The sequence below is a fragment of the Battus philenor genome, unplaced genomic scaffold, assembly GCF_028537555.1.
Source record: "Battus philenor isolate CCGP_79_NKW_IND1 unplaced genomic scaffold, ilBatPhil1.0.hap1 SCAF_18, whole genome shotgun sequence".
In the NCBI taxonomy this organism is placed as follows: Eukaryota; Metazoa; Arthropoda; class Insecta; order Lepidoptera; family Papilionidae; genus Battus; species Battus philenor.
The window spans coordinates 8,066,618-8,094,268 of NW_027181680.1; the positions used below are offsets into that span (position 1 = coordinate 8,066,618).

The 27,651-nt window shown below is 30.0% G+C and overlaps 5 protein-coding genes and 1 non-coding gene across 6 annotated transcripts; 5 read left to right on the forward strand and 1 right to left on the reverse strand.

Annotated features, from left to right (window-relative positions):
- Positions 1-604: 604 nt before the first annotated feature.
- Positions 605-11,302, forward strand: LOC137920269 (uncharacterized). The gene is made up of 4 exons (XM_068763553.1): positions 605-1,061; positions 2,023-2,149; positions 2,865-3,040; positions 10,030-11,302. Exons 1-4 carry the CDS (start codon positions 696-698, stop codon positions 10,135-10,137), a joined length of 777 nt encoding a protein of 258 aa, XP_068619654.1. The 5' UTR covers positions 605-695; the 3' UTR covers positions 10,138-11,302.
- Positions 10,596-10,667, forward strand: TRNAQ-UUG (transfer RNA glutamine (anticodon UUG)). Its single transcript has one exon. It is a non-coding gene; the product is annotated as a tRNA-Gln (tRNA).
- Positions 11,303-12,578: 1,276 nt separating the features above from the next.
- On the forward strand, positions 12,579-17,496 carry Taf12 (TATA-box binding protein associated factor 12). The gene is made up of 3 exons (XM_068763506.1): positions 12,579-12,927; positions 14,001-14,193; positions 15,353-17,496. Exons 1-3 carry the CDS (start codon positions 12,712-12,714, stop codon positions 15,478-15,480), a joined length of 537 nt encoding a protein of 178 aa, XP_068619607.1. The 5' UTR covers positions 12,579-12,711; the 3' UTR covers positions 15,481-17,496.
- Positions 16,688-21,805, reverse strand: LOC137920229 (nuclear RNA export factor 1-like). The gene is made up of 10 exons (XM_068763503.1): positions 21,728-21,805; positions 21,122-21,452; positions 20,902-21,019; positions 20,484-20,556; positions 20,269-20,409; positions 19,556-19,754; positions 19,021-19,202; positions 17,809-18,057; positions 17,349-17,464; positions 16,688-16,855 (listed from the first exon to the last, which is right to left on the reverse strand). Exons 1-10 carry the CDS (start codon positions 21,728-21,730, stop codon positions 16,711-16,713), a joined length of 1,557 nt encoding a protein of 518 aa, XP_068619604.1. The 5' UTR covers positions 21,731-21,805; the 3' UTR covers positions 16,688-16,710.
- Positions 21,806-22,353: 548 nt separating this feature from the next.
- Positions 22,354-23,766, forward strand: LOC137920233 (peptidyl-prolyl cis-trans isomerase FKBP2). The gene is made up of 2 exons (XM_068763507.1): positions 22,354-22,657; positions 23,225-23,766. The coding sequence occupies exons 1-2, from the start codon at positions 22,475-22,477 to the stop codon at positions 23,480-23,482; spliced, it is 441 nt and encodes a 146-aa protein (XP_068619608.1). The 5' UTR covers positions 22,354-22,474; the 3' UTR covers positions 23,483-23,766.
- A 1,192-nt stretch (positions 23,767-24,958) lies between these two features.
- Positions 24,959-27,347, forward strand: Alg2 (alpha-1,3/1,6-mannosyltransferase Alg2). Its single transcript, XM_068763504.1, has one exon. The coding sequence runs from the start codon at positions 24,974-24,976 to the stop codon at positions 26,237-26,239; it is 1,266 nt and encodes a 421-aa protein (XP_068619605.1). The 5' UTR covers positions 24,959-24,973; the 3' UTR covers positions 26,240-27,347.
- Positions 27,348-27,651: the final 304 nt, after the last annotated feature.

The window sequence follows — 27,651 nt, forward strand, 5'->3', positions numbered from 1 at the left end:
GATTTCGGAAGCACCGTTTTTTTAATATATATATATTGCAACATAAATATTTATTATAACAATAGTCTCTCGCTGTTTCCTATTATTCTAGATTGTATTTGTTTAATAAATTTTATTTAATGGATACATTTTAAGGTAATAACTGCATCATGACCTTTTTTTAAAATAAATTAATAAATGTATAATCGGTAATCATTTTTTAAACTTTTATGTTAATACAATGACAATATTGTAACATTCAAAAAAATAATCGACTTCATTTATGATTTTCAACGATGCTCTAATTATATATCATACAATAAAATCTTTAAATATTTTCTTTTGAAAGATATTGATGATGTTAGCCTTAAAGCTTTTACAGGAAGGGTCCGTGAAATATACAACCTTTACAGTTATTATGATTATAGTTAAGTAAATGAACTTCAAATAAAGCATGGGGACTGATAGGAACTACTGATAATCGTTTTGTATACTATCCAGTTGGCTTATTACTACTTATTTTAAGGAAGTTGATAAAATCTGTACTGGTAACATTACATGTGCTATCTCTTTTACTCTATATGAATAATTCAGTTACGTTGTGCCTTTCAGTTCCTAACGAGAATCGAAATCAGTAGATTTCTGACAGTGTTGTGTACTGAATGTATCGATCGTTTCACTTGTTTTAATACAAAGCAAAAAACTGTACTAAGAAAATGCCAAAAAAATTGAAAGTTGTTGTAAAATCCTTGTATTCTCATGAAATACGCAAAGATGTTGGCTTAGAAAATTTAAAATCATTAAAACTTGAAGACGCATGGCCCTTTATAAGAGATGAAATAGAGACCGAAATCGGCAGTAGTCAATTGATTTGCATCCCGCATATTACCGAAGCAGATTTGTATAAAGTTACGTCGCTTTTTGTGCAAAATGAAAGAGCGACCAACGGTAAAATGTTTACACCATTAGGTGAACTTATTCAGAATATTAATAAAGATAAATCAAATCCAGAGTACGTTCAATGGCTTCAACAAGACAATTTTCAAGATTCTGAATTCAAATTTCCACACGAGAGCGTGAAGGTAAGTTCAATATTGTCCTTTAAATCACATTTTTTTGTTTGATGACCTTGACCTGTCCGAGAAGTAGGCTTAGCGTGCTTTCGGGAATGTTTATTGTTCGATCCTCTAGGAAATGTTTATAACGGAAAATGAATTAAAATTTTACTGAAATATAAGTTTTATTTTGATATTACCTAACTTTTCTGAAAATATATATGTAGAAAGATTCATTCTTAAGCTCTTTTGTTCACTGTTAGCTGCATTGCAGTGGTGTTAATGATATAGTTCGATTTGTTTTTCTCATAATTTTGACAATGTTGTCGGTTTCAATGCATATTTTAACTTTACTTTATCTTCTAATAAAACGAGTTTTTTTTAATATTTTGCGTGATTTCTGTGTGTAATAGAAAAAAAATGTTACTGTATTATACATAAATACTCAACAAATTAAGGCACATATTGTTATAGAAAAATCACATACAATTAATAAATCCATATTTGCAATGTTAAGTTTAATGTTTGAACAAATAGAGATTTATTCTTGATATTTAAATTTTTACTCTTAGTATAACTATTTTTTCTTGATAACTTAAAAGTAAAAAAAAACTAGTTCTACTAAAAGGGCTGTTGCTCTCATTGTTTATATTATGTCATTAAAAAAATATTTGTCAGTTAAAGTACATTTCATAAGATTTTGAAAATTTAACTAGATAAATTTTACACCCATAGAAACATTTTCTTTTTACAACATACAGGGATCATATATTTAGATGCATATTCAGTTGGAATTAATTGTTGGCTTATGGTGTCGCACAACAAAGAAATATTAAATTGGTGAAAAAGACAAATAAACACCTGTTTCAGGAATGTATTACTAACTCATTAAAGCAACAATATGTATTACGCTAAATATAATTAGGTTTACTTGTGTCCTGAGTACTAAGATTATTGCTAACTTATTATTTTGTGTATTTATTTTTAGATAACATTGCAAGATGAATCCATTAAAAATAAAGTAAGAGTGATCATGGTCAATTTCACCAAAAATATGATTCCTAAAGACAAAAATCTTGTTAACAATGTATATCTGGATATTGATAACAATAAAGGTGTGTATTTGTAATTTACCATATCTCTGTAAGAACCATTGTGAATAAAGTGTTTTTTTTTTAATTAGCCTGATATTATGGACACACATTCCAGTATACTATAGTCCATTCCTTCAAATTTTAATCTGTCATTTTAGCATAAAATCACAAAATTTACTCTGCACAAGTTTGTGGAGGTGAAAATGAAGAAGCTGTGGAGAATTTAATAAATAAAAAAGTACCATATTAACCACTGTTTAAATATTGAATATCTTTTTACAAGCTTCATAAAATAAGCAACTTCCTTGTGTCTATAGTGACTACCATTTGAATTAACATATATTTAATAAAATTATTGTGCAATAATCATTATTAGACTTGAGAATAAACTGTTTTGACTAATGTATGGAGACACAAAATGAGCAAAGTGCCCTTTGGTTGCAAATTAGCCTAAAGAGACATGACTGTATCAAGAATATTTGTGGGAGTTCAGAAAAAAAACTTGACAGTATGATATATTTAAGCACTATTTTATTAAGGATAGACAGGCTTTTAACACTCATCATAAGACGCTCTATTACCTTATTGAATAAAATATATGTGATTCAAACAAATTAAGTACTTTTCAAACTGCTCTATGGTTTTGTTTTTTTTAGGAAAGTTACATTCATTTATTGTATGGCAATTTAAAAGAAACAGTTGATTTTCTTTAATTAATCTGTATGAATTATTTTAGATCTCAAAGGAAAGAAATCAGTGTATATGATTACAAATGTACTTATGGCAAAAACAATTGAGTTTAGAGTAACAATTGGTACATCATCAAGAATTTTCCATTTAGGAAATGCATCACCATTGGTCTTTGGAATAGAAGAATTCCTTATTGGTGATGATGGAAAGCTAATTGCCAAGGTAAGATGCTTTGATTTCTTAAATTTAAGACAATGTTACTCATTGAAAAAAAAAAAAGAATTATTGTGGATTATTTGGCTCATATGATTTATAAAAATAAAATACAGAATTGTTGAAGATATGGTGGACCTTTAAGACCTAACATATTCCATAAGCATTAATTTTCTTAAGCAATGAATTGTGTTCTAATAGAATTACTATGACCTAGTCATCAAAATAATTCAGAATAAATTCTTAGTGAATTATATGGTAGAGACATGAGAGAGATTTATGCCTTTCAACCAACACAGGTTTTTAAAGTAGCATTGGTAGGATCATTTAATATTTGGTAGGGTAGGAGAAGAGTTTTGTGAGTAAAAATGGCTTTCTACCAGTGCTTTACAAGGTGATGGCTGTTAGACTTGAGCACTGCACCTGTCTCATAGCCCTGCTAAGGACTGACCCAGCACTTGCATGAAAGTAAGCTGTGTACTGACTGTTACATAACATTCATGGCTATTCACTTCTTACCCCTGTATCTTTAAATCTCCAATCTTGTAATTACTCAGAAACTCCGAGCACAAGTTTAATTATATAATTAAAGCCTTTAAGTGTATTCACGGTGCACTGTTTGTACACACGTGCTTTGTGCATTGTTTTGTTAATGGGGTAAAGAATTTTGGTGACCAGCGTAATTGGGAAATTTATATTTTAGAAAAAGTATGTTTTGATCTATACAAAAACAGGCATAAATAACACTTATACATTACAATAAAACGTGATTTGCGCGGCTGATGTTGACCGAAATAAAAGGCGCTAAAATTTATGCATTGTCATAAAAAAATTGTAACATTTTTAAGAAGTTTTTTATTGTTCTTTAAATAGCTAATGAATGAAAATAAAATTGTTACAAATGAAAACATTGTAACTTAGCAAAAAGTTCCTTTCCTCCACTCCAGTATTTTTTAAAATTATTTTAGTTAGCAGATAAACAATTTTCGAAAATTTTTATTTGGTTCATAACTTCGCATTTGCATATGCAACATCGTAAAAGATCGCATAAAATAGAATTGAGAAAAACAGGTTTAAGTGTAAACAATTTATGTTTGCTAGACCAATAAAAGAATCCGGTTTTCAACATTGAAAATAGTAAATACGCTCAAAAGCAAAAACTACTTGTATAGATTTATATTCGGTTTATGGTAATTGTTTACTCCGTAGTTGTTAAAATCTGTAGTTGTACTTTCCTAGTACAACTACAAATTTTAACAACTACAACATACCACGTCAGATACAATGAGAACATTGAAAAGTTTGAAATCGAGTAGAATATATTGATTATATACAAGATTTTTAAACCATTAGTACTCTTAAAATGAAAGCTTATTTAATTTTTGATTGCTCTGTACGGTTGGATTCAATCTTGTGACTTAAGATTATCGCCATGTGGTATGCTTGGTTATTTTCAAAGATCAATATTTTTAATTGAAGCGGTACACATTTGTGGAATTTTGCCAAATTTGTTTGTCTATATTTTTAAAGGCTAAATCATTGCGTAAATTTTATATTTTAACGTGGTAATCGAAAGTGTAATTTTGATTATGAAACACATAGAAACTGAGATGAATTATGTCTAGTTAAATCTCATAGTTTTTTAAAACTAGAAGAAAAAACAAAACAAAGAAAGACGTTTGTCTAAGGATTACTATGATTCTTCCATAATACATTACAGTGTGCTATTTATATTAAATAAATATTTTTTTTAAATTTGTATGTAATATATATATATATATATATATAAACGCTCTCTGTAGTAACTTTGATCTGACATTGGTTTAGGTAATTCCCGCTGCATTTATCGTAACAAAATCGAGTCAAATATTTATCAAATTATTATCTATGTTTATTCGATTATCGGTGTTTATCACCCATTTCTAGAAATATTTATACAGACACCATTGTCATGTTGAAACGAAACAGCTAATCTAACCAATAGATCTGAACATTCGTTAGTACATTTGAAACCGAGGCTCCGTACTAAAATAGCCGACCATTAGAAAACTGCATTGGCTAATAAATTTTCCTGTCGCTGATCATTAACTATAATTGCATGGCCCGGGCAGTAACATTTAGCTTCAGCATTGTGATGGTATCGTATTACTGCATACACGAATCGTAATAATTTTTTTTCTTTTCAGAATGCTATTTAAAAAAAATTACAACCTTGTCACGATAACTGTTAGCCATTTTTAACGTTTATCTCAGATTGACTTCCTTTTTCCTCATATAGTCTTTAGAAACATACAGTATTTTTTATTCTTTATTATTATTTTTTATTTACGCACCATATTTAAAATACGAATAACTCAGTCTTATGATTTAGAATATTTCCATGTTAAATTCCCAATATATTGCCGTGGTGACTGTCTCTTGCATCATTATTTGATTAGTAATCGTTAGTCATTCGCAATGAAATCGCACAAGTATTATCACTACAAAGTTTATCCATGATATGTATGTTGGTAATTTTCGTAGCTAGTACCAAGATACAATTAAATACAATTGAAGAAAAAGCATTATTTTTTATTTAAATCAGCTTAGCTGTTTCATTAATTGTCACACTAAAAATCCCTATACTGCTTCAATATACTTAACATATTCCGTGCCACATGTGTGGCGTATACGACCCCCGCAGCACTTTCCGTTCAGGCCATTTGCAGTTCTCGTTGAAAAACATAGGATTCTTAAAAAATGAATTGTAGGTTCGAATATAGATAACTTCACATCACGTATGCACGTACGTAATGCATATTAAAATTTATAACTTTTTCTCGCTAATTATAGCTTTGCAGTATTGAAAAAGTGTAAAGCATATACGTCTTAAACGACTTTTTTAAGTTTTATAGTGCCTGTCGAAAATCTTCCAAAATCGCTGTGGCACGGAACGTGTTAAAGTAAAAAATCTCTTCAATCTAATGTTATAATAATTATAATAACCTGAGGTCAAAGAAAAAACCACCGATTTCAGCCATTACGTAGAAGTTTAGGGTAAGCGCCTTTAGCGCACAGCAACCACCATATGATGCTGGAATTGTTAACTAGAAAAAATAATACCGTATTAATGTTAAGCAATATTTTATAAACCAAAATAAAAAAAGCTTTAAATAATCAATATCTTATTAGAAATGTGAAACAAGGAAAATACGTGATACCGTCCGTTAGAAACTATTTTCTCATCCGAATAATTATAATTGAAAACAAAATAGGCTCCTTAAAAAAGTCACAACATCGAAATAGTAGAACTGTGAAGAACAAACTTAAGAAAGTGTAACTACATAGCCTGCTACCGATAGTTAAGGGTTAAAAGATCCCAGTCTAATAATATTTTATTAATAACAACTCCTTCTTTCACAGCATTATTTTGAGCATTTGGAATGTACGCGCTTTGTTAATTAAAAATTAAAATGTAAAGGACGATTAGTATTTTTTTTTATTAGAGATTTACAGGTGTTAATTTGTAGCTGATGCACTGTCAATAAATATATGGTACATCGTAAAATCATTGGTTTCTGAAATCATAAGGTATTGATAATATAGTAAGTCAAATTTGAAAATACGGATTACAGCATATTATAATTAATTATTGTTTACTATCTGCCCCTGCAGGCTGTACTGGCAAATGTTATACTGTCGCATTCCAATAGAAAAACACATATAAATGTACGTATATCTACACAGGGTGATCGTTACGGGCGTTATATAAGCACTTTATATATATATATATACATATATATATATATATATATATATATATATATATATATATATAGTGCTGTGCTGTGAATCTTTTATGGATAGTCCAGTAGTTGACTATATTCGTAGGTTATATTTGATCTTGTTCTTTTCCGCGATGACGTCAACAATTTTTTGTTCCACCGAGGTCATTTTGTATCATCGAACTGAATGGCGAATGACCAATGTTATAATACGTTCGGTTTAACGTCACGCGGTTATTATTACATTATGGTATTATTGACAAGGAAACAATTTGCAGAGTTTCTTATCGATTATTTGATTTAATGTTATTAATATAAGAAACCTTATCGCGCAATCACCTTTTTATGAAGAACTAATAAATTCCGAACGATAAATTTTGTTATTTATTTATATTGTTAATAAAATAATAACATTTTATAACTCTCTTATCAAATAATCGTTTAAAAATCTGTGATTTGTTACTATTCTTTAAATGCCCTCACTATTTAAGTTGAAATTATTTCATTAATAGTAGGTACTGGCCGTTATCCATCTTGTTTTTTTTTATTCTAATTAAGTATAGGTGTAAATATTTAAACCATGGGACTACTAAACTACCAAGCTACCACCACTTAACTGATTGGGATGTATAACAATAAGCTAGCTATAAATCGATTGGTTTGACGTAATAAAGTATTCACGCCTCCATATTTAAGTGGAGTAGACAGCCTGTCTGCCATATCTGTCGGAAGTAAATATGTGCTAAAACGTTCTGTTAAGAACCAAAGCAATGGAACAAAAAGTAATTGAAAAAATTAAAAAAAAGTTTATATTCATACAGATTTTCATTCAAAATAATAAGCGTTTTTAAATCTATACAGGTGTTTATAGTTAATTGTACATTTATCACCAAAAATAACAAAAGCTTTTATAACTATTTCAAATCAACCTGTATAAAGTGAACACTCTCAAATATTGAATATTTCTATTGGAATGGGATAGTCCAATAACTTCTGGCAGTACAAAGTCTGCGTAAATAGAAAGTAAGCAATTATTATTTATTATAAGCAGTAATCCTGATTATGAAGACTCTTTTCAACCGATACATGCACTGGTATTGCAATAGGCGACAAGGCATTGCCTTTAATAAGCATGTCATAGCTTGTACGTGCTCAACATATACGAATTTGAATATTAATTTGGGGCAAATATGCTACTTTCTAGCGAGATATATATCTCACTAGGATCTAGGGAGGCGTGGAATATAAATCCGCGTATTAGATATATATTATCTCTACACATATATTTAATTATGAGTTTTTCACGCATACCGTAATTGTATTAGCAGCGTTCATGTGCCTTGTCACGTACACATTATTTCTGCTACGCGATGTTATGCTAAACAATGCGAAGCTGAAATTGTTAAAGCATTTATTATTGATCATAATCTTACGAGGTCGTGCACTTTATTACTAAGTAATACTATTATAATATGTATGGGAATTATTACTGGCATGTGACAATAAATAACTTTAAGTATATCACTGTTTCTAGAAAAAAACAAAACCATACACGTAGCCGAGCGTCGACTATAGTCGACGGCCGAAATATGACGCGCATGGCTTTGCGTCGATTTTAGTCGTCAACCAAGAAATAATAACTTATCTCTGCAATTACAGTTTATTGTAATAATATTAGGTGAACGTAATGCGTATCTGTATAAGCTTGTAATGTAAAACGCTCTCATCACAAGTGTGTTAAAGATCAAGAAGCGCTCAGTGTCACGGCAGGTAAATTGGCTTTTTTCACCTGTGCCTGTCGACTTTAGTCTCCGTCTCTTACCGAAGTGGTTAACCATTTGGTAATTTTAGATTTGCAAATACTAGACGAAAAATTTCAATAACATGACGAGAGCAACGCCTGAAGGAAATCAACAAGGTGCACAGAGAAGATCAAATCCAGGCCGCTTTTAACTGGTCTAATTGGTAATCTATTTAGAGACCTAAACCATACAGTCCATGTCCTACGTCTGGTGATCATGATGATGAAACTTCCTACACGTTTCAAGTCCTCTGCCAGCCATTAGAATATCCGAGACTAGGTTTGGTCTGAAGACCAACTGGCTCACTCAAGTTAATTTTTTTTTATTTCTGGAGTTGCGATCGATGAGGCAAAGGAATATATGTCGCTAAAAATATATTATTTGTTTTTATGTGCAAACAAATGGGAAGTGAAGCTATAACAAAATTTTGTACCGGATTGATTAGTATAATTCACGATGTCCTAGTTTTGAACTGCAGTCTTGTTGCAACAGTCATATGCTATTTGGAAAACGAATAACTCGGCTCGCTCTAAAAATACCTAAAAGCAAACTAGGATTCTGGTCTTAATGAATACGCAAATGAACGTGAATTGTAAGAAGTATACGTGATATCCTGATAAGTCAACTGACTATTTATACAATTTTCCTATTTTTGTGTATTTACTTTTTTATATAATCAACTTAATTACGGTTGCGTGCAGTAACGGCTTGTTATAAAAATACCATAATCAAATAACTGGTGTTCCGTTACATGAAAATCAACCCTCTCGTGCGTTTTAAAATATCAATCCTTGTTAAAGATCGCGCGTAACTGAATATGAATGATATTTAGCTTTATTTAACACTTCATCGACAATCATTATCATCGATATGTTATCAAGTTAAATTTTTTTGTTTAATGATTAATTTATTTGTATCAAGTACATTTATGTTTTGGATGCGGCTATGCTATATATCATGATTTTATTTAAATCTCACCATTCTATTAGAAGTGAACTAAATAATTTACAATAAAGTAAAAAATAATTTTAGTTAAAATGTTATTACGCAGGCTAAAAGTATATGGAATAAAATAATTCTATTAGGTATCCAGCACATAAATCAAGTATAGCACATACTATTTTTTTCATTGTTTTAGCATGTTGTTTCGGCGTGGTTCGACTGATGAAATGTATTCATCAACAATTTTGTATTTCCGTGTGTACCAACAATTGTATCAACAATTTTGTATACATATGATGCACATAATTATACAATACGTATTTTATAAGATTTATGCAATCACAAATCCATCATCGTCATCATTTCAGCAATAGGACTACTTGCATTCATCGTCTTCAGACGACTATGACAAGGTCGTCTGTCTACCTAAACGTACTAAAACCGTAGCATATCAAAATTATTTATTTATGTAATGCAATTTCTTTCGCAGGAACCAGTGATAATTAAGTCTAAAGCACTACATTGGCAGAAGCTGGATCCATCGGACCATCTTTACATCCCCGACAAGAAGGAAGAAGGAGAGTCATCTGAAGATTAAGTAGTATTATAAAGTAGCATAATACTATTAGAATTTCACTTAATTAAAACAGACAAGTTATAAACTCATTACATTAGACATTTCCGAATGTAACAAAAGTATTACAATAAGTAATTTATTTTTACATTACTTTATGCAAGGAAGTTATGTTTGAAGAGAAGTGATATTTTGGCAATCTGTTGCGGTTACGATAATTTTTTTAATTAGAATGTTGGAAACATAGTCCAAAATGCTAACCATAAAACCATATTGAACTAGGGCAGTTACTGGCAACTTATAAAAATATTTTTTTCTCTACAAAATTTTTGTAAAAAAGAAAACATTTAATACAAATCGCCTTTATACTTTACACCGTAATATGCATATTAATTTTAAAAGGATATACATACATTCAATACTTTTGTTATTTGTTATATATGTTGACTAATACATCTGCAAAATTAAATTCCTTTTCATGAGGTTCCATGGTGTAATGGTTAGCACTCTGGACTTTGAATCCAGCGATCCGAGTTCAAATCTCGGTGGAACCTGATTTTTTACTACCATTTGCTTTTTTGTTGTTATTTAAACACATGTTTTTAGTGTAATATTTTTCACGATTTAATATATTATGAAAACACTTTGTATTAAGAAATTAGAATTCAAAACCGAGTTTTTATTTTGTTTTCTATCAACGCCTTGTTTACATAATGATGTTAAGAGAATTCTGTGTTAGTATTTTAATATTTAATATGTGTTTGATAATAGAGATATCAATAAAAATGTTATACATTAATTATTAATATTAAACATACACGAAATTTTATTTTAATTCTCAGAAACGTATGACACAGGAACATTCCAAAAAAAAATTTATTAAATCTGTTTTACATAATTTACCAGCAGGGTCTGTGATTTTTAATTGTTGATTTACCAGTATTTTTTGATGACGTACGTAAATTTTAGGTAAGGTATATTGCGTTAATTGTGCTTGGACACTTCCACGCTTATAGTTGTAGTATTGTGACTGATGAAGTAACGAGTTAATTTTTTTATTTTTAATTTTTATATTGTGATTATTTTAGTATTAAAAAGTACTTAATTTTTGTTTATGTGTGCACACAAGCGTAACTTAGACAACCATGTTTGTGTAAAAGCTTAACTAAAATAAAATGTTTGAAGGTTATTGTTTTTTATTTTATTTACTTACCTTACAGAATGAGACTTAAATGGCTAAGACCAAAAGACCTATTTAAAAATAAAAATATTTTGTCTTTTAAAGAAGTAAGCAAAACAATAGTTTATTAAATATATATACATGTACACCAACTAAACACGGTAGTCAGATTCTTAGAAAATGCCGACTTGTGGGAAACCGTGTATAACCAGAAGCTACAAAAACCTAGCCACTAAACCAGAGCTAGTATAAAAATAGTTGTTTACATTCCTAAAACTTGTTTTTTTTATTATTATTTTTATTAAAGTATATAAACAAAGCAAAAAAACATGGTACATTGCGCCGCATGAGACAGGTATTGTACAAAACATTTTTTATTGTCAGCCGGTCGAAAACCAACCAGCCTCGTCGGAATCGAGGTTGGCTCGTGTATTCATAGTGGTCGATAACGCCCAATCAATCCAGATAGAAATGTTGCTGGAGTTTCTTCTGTCACTCCTTTTACCAGCGCTAACACATTATGAAGATTGTAACTAGGAAATATCAAGACGTTATACGAGTATTACCGACGAATTACAGCAAAAGCCGTGGGGTCCTTTGTATCTAGTCGGTCCTTGAAGTGTCCGCCAAAGCAAATCTAAGAGCTTGGCAGCTTCCCAATCCGTTGAAATCGTAGTACGTAGCAGTCTGAGCCGAGACTTCCCAAGAAACTCTTGATTTCGTTACCATAAAAGAGGGTTAAGGCTAAGCGTTCATTACGTCCTGTCCTATTGAGTACAAAATATTAAGAAGACTAAAAAATTTAAAAGTATACCCTTTTGAATATGGCCGTTGCTTAATGTCTTTTGTCTACAAAACAATTATTTTGGCGTCGGTTGTGCTCGCGGTTTAACAAGGGGTCGATAAAATATGGAAGTTCAAAGGGTAGCTATAAGTTTTTGGGCTTAAAACTTGAATAATAAAATTTTCAGTAATTTTTGAGGGTAGTGACATTCCACATCCGGGGGGGGACGCCTGACCGATCACCGTGGTAATCTTTGCCTTGTATTGAACGTCCAGTAACTAAAATAAAGACATATTTCAAACTTTTTTTATTTAAATTGTCAAAAGTACATAATTTAATTGAAAGTTGCTTAATTTTTTATTATACCATGCTGATTTTAATTTAAAGTTATATTAATCTTCGGTTTTTTATTTATGTTTTGGTCGAGTTGTGTAAAATAATCTATACGTGTTTGTCGTTGTCGTTGATTATCGATATTAAATAAGGCAACACTACTAATGTCACAACTTATTTTGTTTCTTGTGTACCCATAGTGTAAAGTTTTCATTTTAATTAAACGTAGAACCAATATTTTTATTATTAACATAGATTAATATTTACAAATTCTGTAAAGAGTAAATATTTAACCAAAGTTATGGCAAATAATTCAATTGGCCAAGGCCCAAACATGCCTACCATAGGAAATCTAAATCAACAAAGCGCTATCCAATACGTAAACAATCCTTTACAAAGTCCCCAACTACAGGCTACATCAATACAGGGCTCTCCATCTCAACACAGTCCTATGGGAACACAACCACAAGTTGGAACAAAAGTGAACCAAGTTGGTAGCGGAGATCAAACGACACAGGTGAGTTTTAACACTTCAAGGTGATTCCAAATTGGTCTTTATAATGAATTGTTGTTTTATAGTGTATAAGTGTGTTTGGTATATTACGGAGGATTTTTTTTTGCAAACATTTTGTGCGTAGCTTATGCCTTTTTTACAGGTAAAACCTCATGTGTCATCACAAGATTTTTTATATATAGTAGAAAAGTTCTAGCAAGAACAACTTAATAAAGTTTATAGATATTGTAAGATGTTCGTGTACTCTGTGTACCCTTCCAAGTTTAATATCTATTCCGTTAGTAGGTACTTTGAGATTAAGTTAACTGCATAATGCCATCTTCTTGTAGTTTATTTCTCTATTTTTTGATTACGCCTGGTTGTCGAAGACTAGATATCAACATAATTAAAATTTTTTTTTAAGGTGCCACTCTAGATTATTAGAGTTATGAATAGAATTCCTGACTTTAGTCTTATTTTATTGATGAAGTAAAATACCTTTTTTTTTAATGACCCTTGCTATTAGAGTATAACCCTCCTTGGAGTAGCCTTTATAACTTCTTAATAAAAAAAAATATATAACAAATTGCTTTTGGCTATGTATTTTAATTGTTTACATTGTTTATTAATGGCAATTTAAAAGATATTGAAGTTAGTGTATTATAACAATAATTTTAAATGAGGTAAATATGCACCAAAATGTCCTATTGCTTGTAAGTCTTAAAATAAAGGGTATAAAAATAAGAAAATAGTTTAAGAATCATGTGGCATGCTTTCCTTGTGTGTATCGTGTTTTATTGTCTTTTACAATGTCACTTTTTTATGTATTGATAAAATACTATTGGCTGTAGTTAACAATAAGTGTATCACCAACTACAAACTAAGTTTTTGTCTGCAATTATTTATAATGATCTTCTTATATTTTCCTTGCATAACTTTCTAAACAAGTGTGATATTAACAATTCAAACTTAAAATTATTTATGGGTAGGATGTTTACTTGTCTCTTAGCAGAATTGTTATTATATAATTTTTTTATTATATTATATTAATTATATTAATTAGTTATTATATATAATATATGCAATATTATTTCCAGTTGCTTAGTAGACCTCGTCTGCAAGAACTGGTTCGGGAAGTCGATCCTACAGTACAATTAGATGAGGAAGTGGAAGAAATGTTACTACAGCTTGCTGATGATTTTATAGACACAACCCTGAATGCAGCATGTTCACTGGCCAAGCACAGACATGCACCTAATGTTGAGCTTAAAGATGTACAATTACATTTGGGTAAGTCAAATTAAATGTTTATGTAAAATTTAGTAACAAACAATTAAATATTTTGTCTTAAAAGGCTATTTTAGAAACAGAAATGATTTAGTGTAAAGACTTTGTTGTGTAAAAACCAGTTAAAAAATTATATAATTTTAATTGACCAAATATCTAACAAGTATTATGTTGTTATGTAATTGTTGGATATAGTAGCATTGATTTATTTTTAAAAGCACTTTCGTATTTCAAATATTTATCTTGAGTGGGGCTCTGAAAATATTTATTTTTGTTTATTTATTAAGTTAAGGAATTTATTATCAATTAATATTAGAAACTGGAGACAAAATATAACAAGTGTAAGGAAAGAAAATCTATTGTGCCAGTTCTTTGTGGCTATGGATATTAAACTACAACATTCTTTATTACATAAGCAAATTAAACATTGTGACTTACCAATTAGTTATTAAAAATAGGATTTATATTTAATTACATAGAAAAAAATATTTACAACACAAATTACTGAAAAAAATTGCATGCTGAAGATTTTGCATACTACCATTAATTTCACTTATTTATTAAATCATTTTTGTGTAAGTTTGACGAGTTGGCTTAAAATGGAAAACACTTGTGTTAAAAAATAATCCTGCAATGGGCAAGAAAAACAAGTAATTGCTTGTGAGAAAAATAGACTGTAAAAATTTGAGAAAGAGATACATTGTTGTTTTGGTGACTTATTAAAGCTACTTTCATTAGTATTTTAGCAAAAAAACATTTTAACTATGAATCTGGTGAACAATTATGGTTTGGTTTATGTATAGTTTATTTCCAATAGAATATTATGTCAAAAGTGTACTGGTAATTTCAATAAAAAAAAGGTTCTGTTATTAAATGGGACTACAGGAAATGTATCTTCAGAAATTTCAATTCATGTGTTATTGCAAACAAAGAATAAGATACATTATTAGTTATTGGTTCTTAATTTCACATGCCACACAAAAATGCAGTAAATTTTTTCACATGCAATGTCTTTGTGATGCTGTAACAAAGATAAAAGTTTTATCTCTTAAACATCAACTAGTTGTATACTTATATGAAACAAATATAAATGATTAATATATTTATCGCTTATTTGGAAATAAAATGATTGTTATAAATAATTTTTATTTTCATATTGTAGAACGGCAGTGGAACATGTGGATACCAGGATTCGGTAATGACGAACTAAGACCATATAAACGCGCAGCTGTCACGGAGGCACATAAACAAAGAATGGCACTTATAAGAAAGACAAGTAAAAAGTATTAACACAACACTAGATTTAAGAAAACTGTTCAAAAAATGGTTGTAAGTAAATTTAAAAGAATCTTAAATTGTTCTGAAGTTTCATTTGTTCATAATATGCTTATTTATTAATCACTAGCTACCCTCATTACAAACTTCGTACAGTTAAGAATGTTCAGTTTCAAGTACATATTCTATTGCGTGTATGCCCACATGGCATAGACCTTCCCCAAAGATCGTTACGATGACCAGTCTTGCGCAGTCCGCACTAAGCTAGTTCCCACGACATCAACTATGTTGTTGGTCCATTTAGTGGAAGCCCTACCCACGCCCCGTCTACTGGCTTGTGCACGAGAAGTCCAAAAGAATAATTTGGTTAACAAAATGTCTACTTTTTAAAAGATAGTTTCTGACAATATTTTTCTTTTTGATTGACGTCAATCGTTTGAGAAGATATGTGTTTTAATTTGGCCTATGGTTCATATAGGAAAATATATTTTTTATTTTGGTACAAATATTTAATTTAATTTCAAACCATTCAAGATTGTTAAGCTTAGGAACATGTTTGGCGTTTTCTTCTTCCCTAAATATATTTTCTTTTCGGCGTACCTCTTGAAGAGGATATAACCTATTAACTTGTAACTTGATATTCATAGATTTGTATTTTGTAGAAATATTTAATTTATCTAGAGACATTGTGAAAATTGTTTCTTTTTTTAATAATTTAAACCATTTTCATAAGAGGTCCGTATCGTCAATTTGTAGTGTCTAATTGTATAAAAGTAAAAAACGGTTAGGTCATAGGGTTATTTATTAGTAATTTTGTATAGTATTGTAATGTTGGATGCTATATAACTATAATTTTTACGTTCGCCAATAGTTTGTCCTTTTCTTTTTAACAAAACGCAACGCTTTTGAGGCTATGAAAAAGTTCAGTTACCAAAGAGAAGCAAAATAATAAATCATCAATGTATCCAAGAAATGTATATAATAGTTATTAGTATCAGCGTTTGTCTGTGTAATTTTATACTGTTAGGGTTTGTGTTATTGTTACTTAGACATTTGGTTTTAATGTTGAACGCAGCCGCCTATTTCTATGCTCATGTGATGATGACCACAAAAATTTTTAATACCCTTATAATGCAACAAATTTTCCATTGCCAAAAATTTTAAAAAAATTCAGCGTCGAAACCAGTAATATTTTCAATATAGGGTTACAATAAATAACTCGTAGCTTAAAGATATTTTAATAAATTAATCAAACTCATCTGATGTTGCAATATCTGAATAAATATTTTCTTCTGTCATCAAATATTGGTTAGGTACGTCCTCGCGTTTTATATCATCAATGAATTCCTTTAAAGCAAGTCGTATATCCCAGTTGTGGGATATCAGGCGTCTGAAACATGTAATATTATTCGAGCCTAATATTCATCATTAATAGTGACAACGAAACCGCTGTACTGCGCCGTAGGAGAAAACTACGAGGTGAACCAAGCAAAAAAGAGTACGAGCACCGACATCGATACTCTATTACTAAAACCCCCCTTTTCCCGTGCGCGTGCACAAGGCGCGGCACTGCGGTTTCTATAATATAACAAATGAAATCTAATGCACAAGGGTAAATTAAAGTCAAAATATTACTAGACTAGATTTGGCCTATTAAGTCCGATTAAAGTGGCGGCATTCGAAATTAAACATGTACTTTTTGAAAACAGATTTTTTTACTTTTCTAACATATAAAATTTATATACTTGTTACTTTCTATTCTAAATTTAATTCTTTAAAATATGATGGTATGATAAATAATGATATTCTTGAGATTTCATTATTTTTCAATGATAATAGTTGACTATAAATGAAATCACATAAAAGGAACCAAATATAATCACCTTTCCGCTTCAGATTTATTTAACGTTGTGAGATAAATAAATGCTTTCATTATTGGATAAGTTTCTGTTGGATCTGGATCTATGAGGCTTAATGTACTCATGTTTCTTGCAGGAAACTAAAATTAAAAAAAAAATAGTTGATGATTTTAAGTATGTAACTTGGTTGATCCAATGTTCAATGTATATTACTCATTTATCAGCAAGGTTTGCTTGTTTATTTATGCGAACCATATAAAATACACATATTTATAAGTGTTAATAATAATTTACGTTATTTTGTAACAATAGCTTGTAAAATGGATTATAGAAATTTCTTTTATACTTTTATTTTGGCCTTGTAAATTCAAAATGAAGTGATACCTCTAGGGTTAATAGAGAATTTAATGTAAAATGTAGTCATGAACCATGTTCATTGATTGCCTAACAATAAAATAAATAAGGTAAAAAAATATTTTTAAACCTGACAACTGTTCAAACTTTCTTCCCGTTTCGCTAAGGATATGCTAAACATTTCTCGCGTGATGAGATACGACGAGACGGAGTTGACTGAATATATGTTAAAAAGGAAAGTCCGTCGAAATCTTATGTAATTTTCCGGTGTTTCCTTATTTAAATTACCATTGTCAACGCTTTTCTCAATATAGATCTCGTTTAAAAAAACACTTTTCTCTTTATAGATTCCATCTAAAACTATGATCATATGCTTGTTCTGTAAACAAAATATTATTATATTAAATATTATTTTAAAAAGATCATCGTTTTTTTTTTCAATATAATTATTCGAACATTTTACTAATTTTTTACACATTGATCAGATATTCTATAGTGTGATCTATACGCAAAAAGTATTAGTCAAAGTTACTATACGTTTGTCTTCTGTTTTATAAGTCGTTATAGATTAATAATGCTTAATTGTTGATCACCTATAACCATCATAAACTATGGCGCCTTCATAACGAAACAATAATATATACTTTTACTTATATTTAGGCGCTGCAGGGAAATTTGGAATTTTAACACGTTCCGTGCCACGGTAATTTTGGAAGATTTTCCATTGAGGCCGCATGGGACGTATACGACCCACAATAAAAATTTTAAAAGTCGTTTAAGACGTAAGCTTCACAATTTTTTACTACTGCAAAGCTATATATAGAGGGAAAGTTATAAATTTTAATATGCATTACGCACGCGCCATACGTGATGTGAAGTAATCTATATTAGAGCCTACAATTCATTTTTTAAGAATCCTATGTTTATTAATGAGAACTGCAAATGGCCTAAACGGAAAGTGCAGCGGGGGTCGTATACGCCCCACATGGTCATGGAATGTGTTAAGATACCTACATTTGAATCATCGTGTAAAAGCCCACTTCAAGGCAGAGGATTACCCAAAAAATCCCCATTATCACCGGTTTCGTGTTGCCTGTATCCTGCTACTTCTCGCGATTTTGACTATGTTGTCGGTCCACCTACTGGATGGCCAACTCGCCACTCAAGAAGTTTTTGTCCTCAACGGCCTTGGGTTAGCAACACGTGCAATGTGCCCCGCCCACTGCCACTTCAGACGAGTAATTTTTCAAGCCAGGTCAGTGACCTTGATATTTGTTACACTCTACATACAACAATTTGACTAAATAAAATAGTGAAAACAATGACAGGACTTAAAACTTACATCCTTTAGCACAACAGCGACATTAAATGAATTCATGTCGTGCGTCGATTTAGGGAACTCTGAGAGCACCGAGGTAATAGTATCCCGGCCACTAATAAACCGCTGATTATTGTTTGTACATGTTGAATTTAATGCGTTACGTGAATATTTAGCGTAATGCGGCATCGCCAGACTTTCGCATTCTGTAAATATGCATTATATATTATACATATTAAGTTTTAAAAATGAGGATAAAATGTGATAAAATTAATGGTTCTTTTCTCTACTGGAACTAATTTCCTGCTTCTAAAGTACATACATACATGTACATGTAAATATTATGTAAGGTTAGTTTTATATTTTTTAGCCTCCAATTTCAGCAATTCTAGGACTACAATCATCATACAAAGCTAACAATCATCACTTTCAATCGATTTATGGCCTTGTTTTTAATTATCAACAAACAAGGAAATGGCGAGACAATGCATTTCTTTTTGCGTTATCTCATGTAGTAAGTACATAATGTCCGTGACAATACAAAAAAAAATTAACTCACTGGAGAAATCTGTAGACATGGACCAAACAGCATTAACATCGTAAAACATATTGATCTTTGTTCTCGGCGTCGTATCGTAATGTGCAAAGTATAGAGTTAAAAATTTCTCCACAACCATTTTAGTCTTTTCATCTGGTGTGATTATAAAATGTTTTGCAAAAGGGTACAAAATACCATGTTGATTTATTTTCACCCCATCCTAAAATTTGTATTCATTTTCTTAATTAATACAATAAAGATGTCTTGTCTTGTCTTGTCTGCCGGCTGGTTCCAGCATCAGGTAGGACCACTAGAAACTAGTTTTTCATCATATTGGGATGTTGCCGAGCTCACAGATGGATGCTGCATGAAGTGACTAAACTTAAAAGCTCTTATTGGGGAACCTTGGCTTGGATTGTCCCTCGTCGATAATATCCATTTAGCATACAGACACAAAGGCTCTGAAAAGGGTCCAGCCTCGACTTGATCAGTTGCTATTGACTAGTTCGAACAGAGTTAGTGCTGGAAGAGGAAGTGGTGGAAGAACTCTAGCAATGCTTCTATCTTGTATGGTAGGGGTTGGAATCACCAATGACATAAATATCTATAATATTACATAAATATCTATCTATAATATGCAACTTAGTAGTTGCACCAGGGCAGATACAGATTCCTGGCCTTGGTGGCCATTACACTATTTGTTGAACCGAATTGGAAATTGTCTCAAAACTTACTAATTCAGCTAATCTTGGAAATTTGACTAGAATCCTCTTAATATAGTCATTTGGCTCCATATCCTCACATAATGGGTTTCCTTCTAACCATAGCCTTTCAATTTTACTGCTTGCTCGAACCTGTTCGTCAATTGATGGTATCTGAAATTAGAGCACAAAATTTTGTTGATTGTTTTGATAAAATCATATTTTTATAGTAAATTTTTTAAACTTACATTGTTATTACTTAAGTTGAGTCCAATTATTTCCCCTCTTATGAAGAAATTTAGCACATTTAATGGCACACAACTGAAACATGGACAATACTATATTAGGGCATTTACCTGTAACTATACATTTATTAGTATTTTCATAAATGAAAATCCCTATTAAAAATAAAAAAGGATCTAAGGTAGTATGTTTCCTGTTTAGTAATGAAAACAACTTTTAAGAGAAAGTTTAAAATAAATAAATACACCTAGAAGAAAGATGTATTTTAACATTACCGTTGATTTCGTATCAATCTTTTATTTCTTTCTTTAACACATGCATCAATTAATCATAAAATTTACACATTGATCCAGAGTCAAGAATTTAGTTGAATAAACTTAACTGTATCAATTAGTAAAATTAGAGAAAATATAATGCCCATACTCTAATTTATTGTTGCTTAAATTTAAAATCTTCGTTATTTTGCCCATTCTTAACATCAGTATTTTGAAGTTTGCCAAAAGACTTAACTTGTAAAACTTAATTTTCTTGCGAATAAATTCTGAAAGCAGATAATTATATATTAATGCTTTGTCAAATAAATTTTACATAGGTTTGAATATTTCTGATGTGAAATGATATAAAATACGTATATAATTCATACCTGGGTCATTGCAAAAATTAGACAAATTCAATTCCATTTCATCATTCAATCTGCTCCTAATAACAGAAGTAACTATGTCATCAATTGTTGTTCTGGTCTCAAAGCAGTCAGTTGATGACTTACAATTGAACAGAATGTCCACTTCATATGTATTTCTTCTATATGTAATTCTGAAATCTAGTTTAATTATGTTTGCTACAAGGGTGAGGCTGCTTGTATAAAAGTAAATATTATTATTTTTTGAAAAACTATCCACAGGCACAAATGAAGCTTGGAAGTAATGACATATCATATTAAAGAGTTCTATATCATCTTCCTTCCAGTTTTGAACCTAAAATTAAATAAAAAAATTAATGAGTCAAAGATACTTTGCATTACAATATCCACCATCTAAACTATAATTTTGAAGAGTAATATTGTTACTGTAAAAGATTCTAGGCTACTCAAAGAAACCATTTTATGCTTGAGGCATTTTTATAAAAAGAAAAGTATTATTGAAATAATTTTACTAGAGGTTTATGAGTATAACTTGTATAACTATTGTGAAATAATTGTAGTATAAAGGAATGCGATAAACATTTTTCGGTTTTATTAAAATTTACTTACCATAATTTTATGAAAACAATGTTTGGTGAATTCGTCATCCTTTATCAATAAATTTTCTACATAATCTATTATTTCTTTTGAGGCAGATGCCCGATTTAATAGAAATTTTGGATAGGAAATACATTCAGACATATTTTATAAAGATTTAAAGTTGGCTCAAATATAACATATATATATATATATATATATATATTCTGCACGTACACAATACACACTAATGTTTTCAATTATAAATTTGACAACTAAATTGTTACCTTATCCTCATCGATGGTAATTTTATATTGATGACACAAACTAAAAGTAAATAACGTAACAGTCGACTTCTTATATCTTAATTTTAATAGTATACTATTAATCGTTATCATTGTAACATATAATGTGTGTAATATGTAATATGTTACATTGACTCTTAAAATATTAAAAATCAATGTCAGGAAATATTTATATGATTATAAGTTAATCAAACATTAATAGCTAAAATTATAAAGAGTTTACATTTACTATTTAAATTTTTATCGGAACACTGTATAATTTTTACTTCTTAACCAGAGTCTATTGTAACACATCATAAAAAATTGCGAATCTGTGATCTGATTGTAACATTTATAACAAAGAATATTGTGCTTACTCTCCGTGTTTATGAATTATGGAAGATAACCTATACTAAAGATAAATAAATATAATTCAACGTGGAAACGCGGAAAGTTTGAATTATCTACAGATTGATAAATAAATAGTTTTATTACAATGAATGTTACAATCTTTAATATTTGCAAAGTTATGCTTTTTGTAATAATATTCATGAGTTTTGTTTCACAAGTTGTTATAGGAAATTCTGCGCCCAAGAAATTGCAAATCGGAGTTAAAAAGAGACCGACGGAATGTACAATTAAGAGTAGAAAAGGAGATTTGCTGCATATGCATTATACAGTATGTATATAACTAACGATTACAATTTTTTTAATCTTTTTTCTGCATTTTCATTCGGCCTGTACCATATTCTGCCCAGTTTTTATAAACTTATTTTATAAAGTACTATATTGCAATAAATTTTGTCTGTAGTTGAGTGATGTAGGTTGAATGAAGTTGAATGATGAACATAAGCTCCTATTATTTTGAAATATAAGTTATAATATTTCATTACTACAATTACACTAGTAGTACAACATAGTTATACAGAAACACAACTTGAAACTCTATTTATTGTCACAGGAACTGAAAAATCATTGTATATTCACCTAGATAACATCTTTATTTGGAAAGCTTAGTTTTAAGTCCTAATCTTGCAAAGCATGTTGCATTATTTTGCTTGTTTTTATTTCCTGGCCTTGTTTTATTGTCATTTAATTACATTGAATGCACTTTAAAAAGATATTCTGGATTAACTAATGGCTTACAGGGATCTGTACATAATAACAATTTTTGAGGAAAAAATCATAAAATATTTTTACTTATCTTACAAAAAAAAGTAATGCATATTTATTTTTACCATTTCAGGGAACTCTAGAAGATGGCACTGAATTTGACAGTTCTATACCTCGCGGTAATCCATTAACCTTCACTCTTGGTTCTGGTCAAGTTATTAAAGGCTGGGATCAAGGTCTTATTGGAATGTGTGAAGGAGAACATAGAAAATTAGTAATCCCTCCTGAATTAGCATATGGAGAATCTGGTGCACCACCGAAGATACCAAAATCTGCAACCTTAACATTCCATGTAGAACTTGTAAAGATTGAAAGAAAAGATGAGCTCTGAGAAAAAAATGCTAATATTTCTTAATTATAATTAATTTTAAGTTAATGAGTTAGTCTGTGTAGCAAAATTTATTTATAATTTTCAAAATATTAATTAGAAAACAAACTATTATAAGTATGTTGTCTGCAATTTGCACAAAGCATTTAATGTAATGAAGAAATAATTTAAATATTCATTTAATAAAAATGATAAATTGGCTGTACTTTTGAACAAATTTTATTAAATAACTTGGACATTTTTTGTTTCCTGTAAAATTAAAAGTGAATTAAAGTTATTTAAAATGTATATATAGTCTTTATTACTGTTATATCATTTTGTATTTCCAAATATTAAGTTTGTTTGTAACTGCAAATGTATTCCCTAATTTTTTTTAACATATCCTATTTTCTCTCTTTTATTGTTTGTCATTCTGTGTCTTATATTTATTTAAATTACATTTTTTATTGTACATGGTCACAAAAATAAAGTTACCTATGTGAAAATTAACATAGGCAATAATCATTTCTTTAACTTAGTGTGACAGTTCTATAAAGTTTTAATTTTGGTTTAACTGTCACTTATTTCAAAGACCTTGCAACAGATATTTAGAAAAACAAGTGTAATAATTCCAATCCATAAACTTTAATTAGAGTTTCCCAATACCCAACAATGATTAAACATAACATTTTTGAAAAAGAATATGTTTTCCTGGTTAATACTGCATTAAAATATTAAATCAAAATATAATTCGGATTTCAATTATGTTTCCATCTAAAATAATTCTTAATAAAAAAAGGTTCAATGGCCGAAGAAACATCAAGTTGTCTTGAAGGATATAATACAACCTTGTCACAGACAAGTTGATTTCATTTCATTCATTATCAAACAGTAATATTGCGTTTTAGTTTTTTACTATCGCCCAATTGCTAACCCAGCCCTGACCGACGGTGCGTTTCAAGTAAAGACAGAATAATCGTCTTATCGTATGATAGTAGACGACTGATTTCGAGTAGTATTTCATAACTAGTATTTTAGCTGCAAGTCATTCGAATTAACACGCACGTTTGCCGATGAATAGGCTTGATAAATTGCATTCATTATTCAAAATCTTGTATACATTTAATAAGAATGATATAAATTGTTGGAATATTTTTGATATTGTTTTGCTTCTGAGATTAATTAGGTGTAATATAAATTTGAACGAAAAAAACTGCATAAACGATATTGGAATGCGCTTATGTCATAATAGAGTTCTGTTTATCATTTTTGAATACTATGATTTTTTAAATAAATATTCCAGTAATGTCGAAATTGACAATTTTTATAAAATTGTGTAGGTCAACTGCGGCAATGTAATATTTATTGACATTGGCAGTAGTGTTGGCGTTTGACGTCTATCAGTGACGAAACTTGAAACACCGACGGAAACAAATTATCATTTATTACTCGATAAGTTTTATTATAGTTTAATGTAATTTAAATCATTAGTGTATCGTATTAAAATTATCAAATATGGTTAAGATATTATTCCTTCATCCGGATTTAGGAATTGGAGGTGCTGAACGTCTGGTACTGGATGCCGCATTAGCTTTTAAGAGTAAAGGACATGAAGTAGCTTTTTATACTAACCACCATGATCCCACACATTGTTTCCCAGAGACTAGAAATGGAACATTTCCCGTAACTGTTGTTGGAGATTGGATTCCGCGTTCCATTTTCGGCAGGTTTAAAGCCGCATGTGCTTATGTGCGCATGGTGTATGCAGCGGTATATTTAGCTTGGTACGTGATACCCGCGGAAGAACCGACACTTATATTTTGTGATCTAATATCCTTGTGCATACCATTCTTAAAAATGGCCAGAGGACCTTTTCGGATTGTATTCTATTGCCATCACCCTGATAAGCTTTTGACTACTGAAGGTGGATTTTTGAAGAAATTGTATAGAGCTCCTTTAAATTGGCTAGAAGAAATAACTACAGCCCGAGCCGACAAAGTTCTTGTAAATAGTAAATACACAGCAAGGGTTTATCAGGATGCTTTTCAAAAAATCAAAGACATCCCTGATATTTGTTACCCATCAATCAATACAGATTTTTTTAACACCACAGTTCCCAAACCATTAAAAGAAGTTGTTCCTGTAGGTTTAGATAAGTTTATTTTTCTGTCAATAAATAGATATGAGAGGAAGAAAAATCTGCAATTGGCTTTAAGAGCATTAGAGCACATGAAACATATCCTCAGTGAGTCTGACTGGAATAAGATTCATTTGATTATGGCTGGTGGATTTGACCCTATCAATTTGGAGAATATGGAGCATTACATTGAATTGACTGATCTGGCAGCTGAGTTAGATATTGAAGACAAGGTCACGTTTATGAAATCACCTAATGATAATGAAAAGGTTTCCTTGCTTTATCATTGTAAAGCACTTGTTTATACGCCTTCTAATGAACATTTTGGTATAGTACCATTGGAAGCTATGTATTACAAGAAACCAGTTATAGCAGTAAATAGTGGTGGTCCTACAGAAACCATAGTTAATGATGTCACTGGATTTTTATGTGATGCAAGCAGTGAATCATTTGCCAGAGCAATGAGTAAACTTGTTTGGGCTCCAGAATTAGTGGATAAGCTAGGGGAGGCTGGAAGAAAGAGGTTTGAGACAAAATTCTCTTTTGATGCATTCACGGACCAGTTGGATGGAATTCTTACAAGGGAAAGACAGATCATATCAGAAGTACGAGCCATTGAATATGAACAGAGAAAAAAGAAATAACATACTGCTGACACTCCTACAATATTTGATATTGTTTGAGTGTTTATACTCAGAAAATAAATTTGTTCACCAATTATTACATTATTAACTATTTGTACAAGCTTAGCTAGCTTTGATTATATAACACTAAATGTTTATTGTAAATGCTTTAATGAGAAGTATTCAAATATTAGATAAATGGCTTGATCTCATTTATATAGCTTTGACTATGGTTATATTATGATAAAATTGTAAAAATAAAATAAAATTTCTGTATATGCTGATTACAAAGATGATTCTGAAAAATCTGGCATTTCAATATCTTATATAAAATGGCTAATAAATTATGAAAAAGTTAGACCCAAGGCCTTTTGGAAAGCTTATTCGCTTTTATAAACTAGTTGTGTTCTAATGTGACATTCTTTCATTATTGTTATTGCAAAACTAGATTTAAATATGTAATTTTATATTTCGTCTCTTTAATGTTTAAGGAATTTTTAAAAGTTGTTAACATTTAAAGATTAATTATTACTAATTAGCAAATAGCCCAGTTGTAACTGAATTGACATTGTAATAACACTTTTTTCTTATGTACATAGCAGTGTGTATAAATAGCATTTTAATTGAAATTTTCATATAATTCCTGTTAGATTTAAGTCATTTCCAGAGGTCTGATACTCAGAGGAATAAATACTTAATCTGTTTTGTGTTTTCAATCAGTTAATAAACTATAAAAAACTAGTTTTCGCCTGAATTCAAGCAGATGTAATTTATCATGTTATTTATACAAATGAGTATAATTATGCACATATCTCTTTTTCTTTGTCAAATCTGGTGATTTATTATTCTATATCTGATACAAGTGCTCTCCATAATAAGCTAATACTTCAACTTCAGGTAAATAAGAATCTGAATAGCAGATCTCTGGTTATGAGATGTTGTTTGTAAAATCATTTATTTATTATGTATAGAGAGGGGACACTGTTGTATAGATATAGTTAGGTTACGATAAAAAAAATCTTAAGTAAACATGTTGATAGCTTGTTTTATTTAAAAATTGATAACAATTTTTTATTAAATTAAATGTGACTTTTGTTAATTTTTCCAACTTTATTTTTGTACGTTACAAATTAATACAATCCATATTATTATAAATGTATATAAAAGGTTGCTTTGTTTTATTTTTTAATTCTTAAAATACTTAATCTAGCCTTAGTGTAACCATGAAAAATCTTTTTCCTCTATTACATAAAACGTGAATATTATAGATGAATATAATAAAATCAAAAATTAATGAAGGTGAAAATGATCTTCGTGTTGTAAACCCTAGTAAATAGTCATTTAAACATGGAGACCACTTATCAAAAGTCATGTACTCCATTTGGGGCAAAAATGTTTCACTGCCAGCGTTACGCATTTTTTCAGTTACTTCA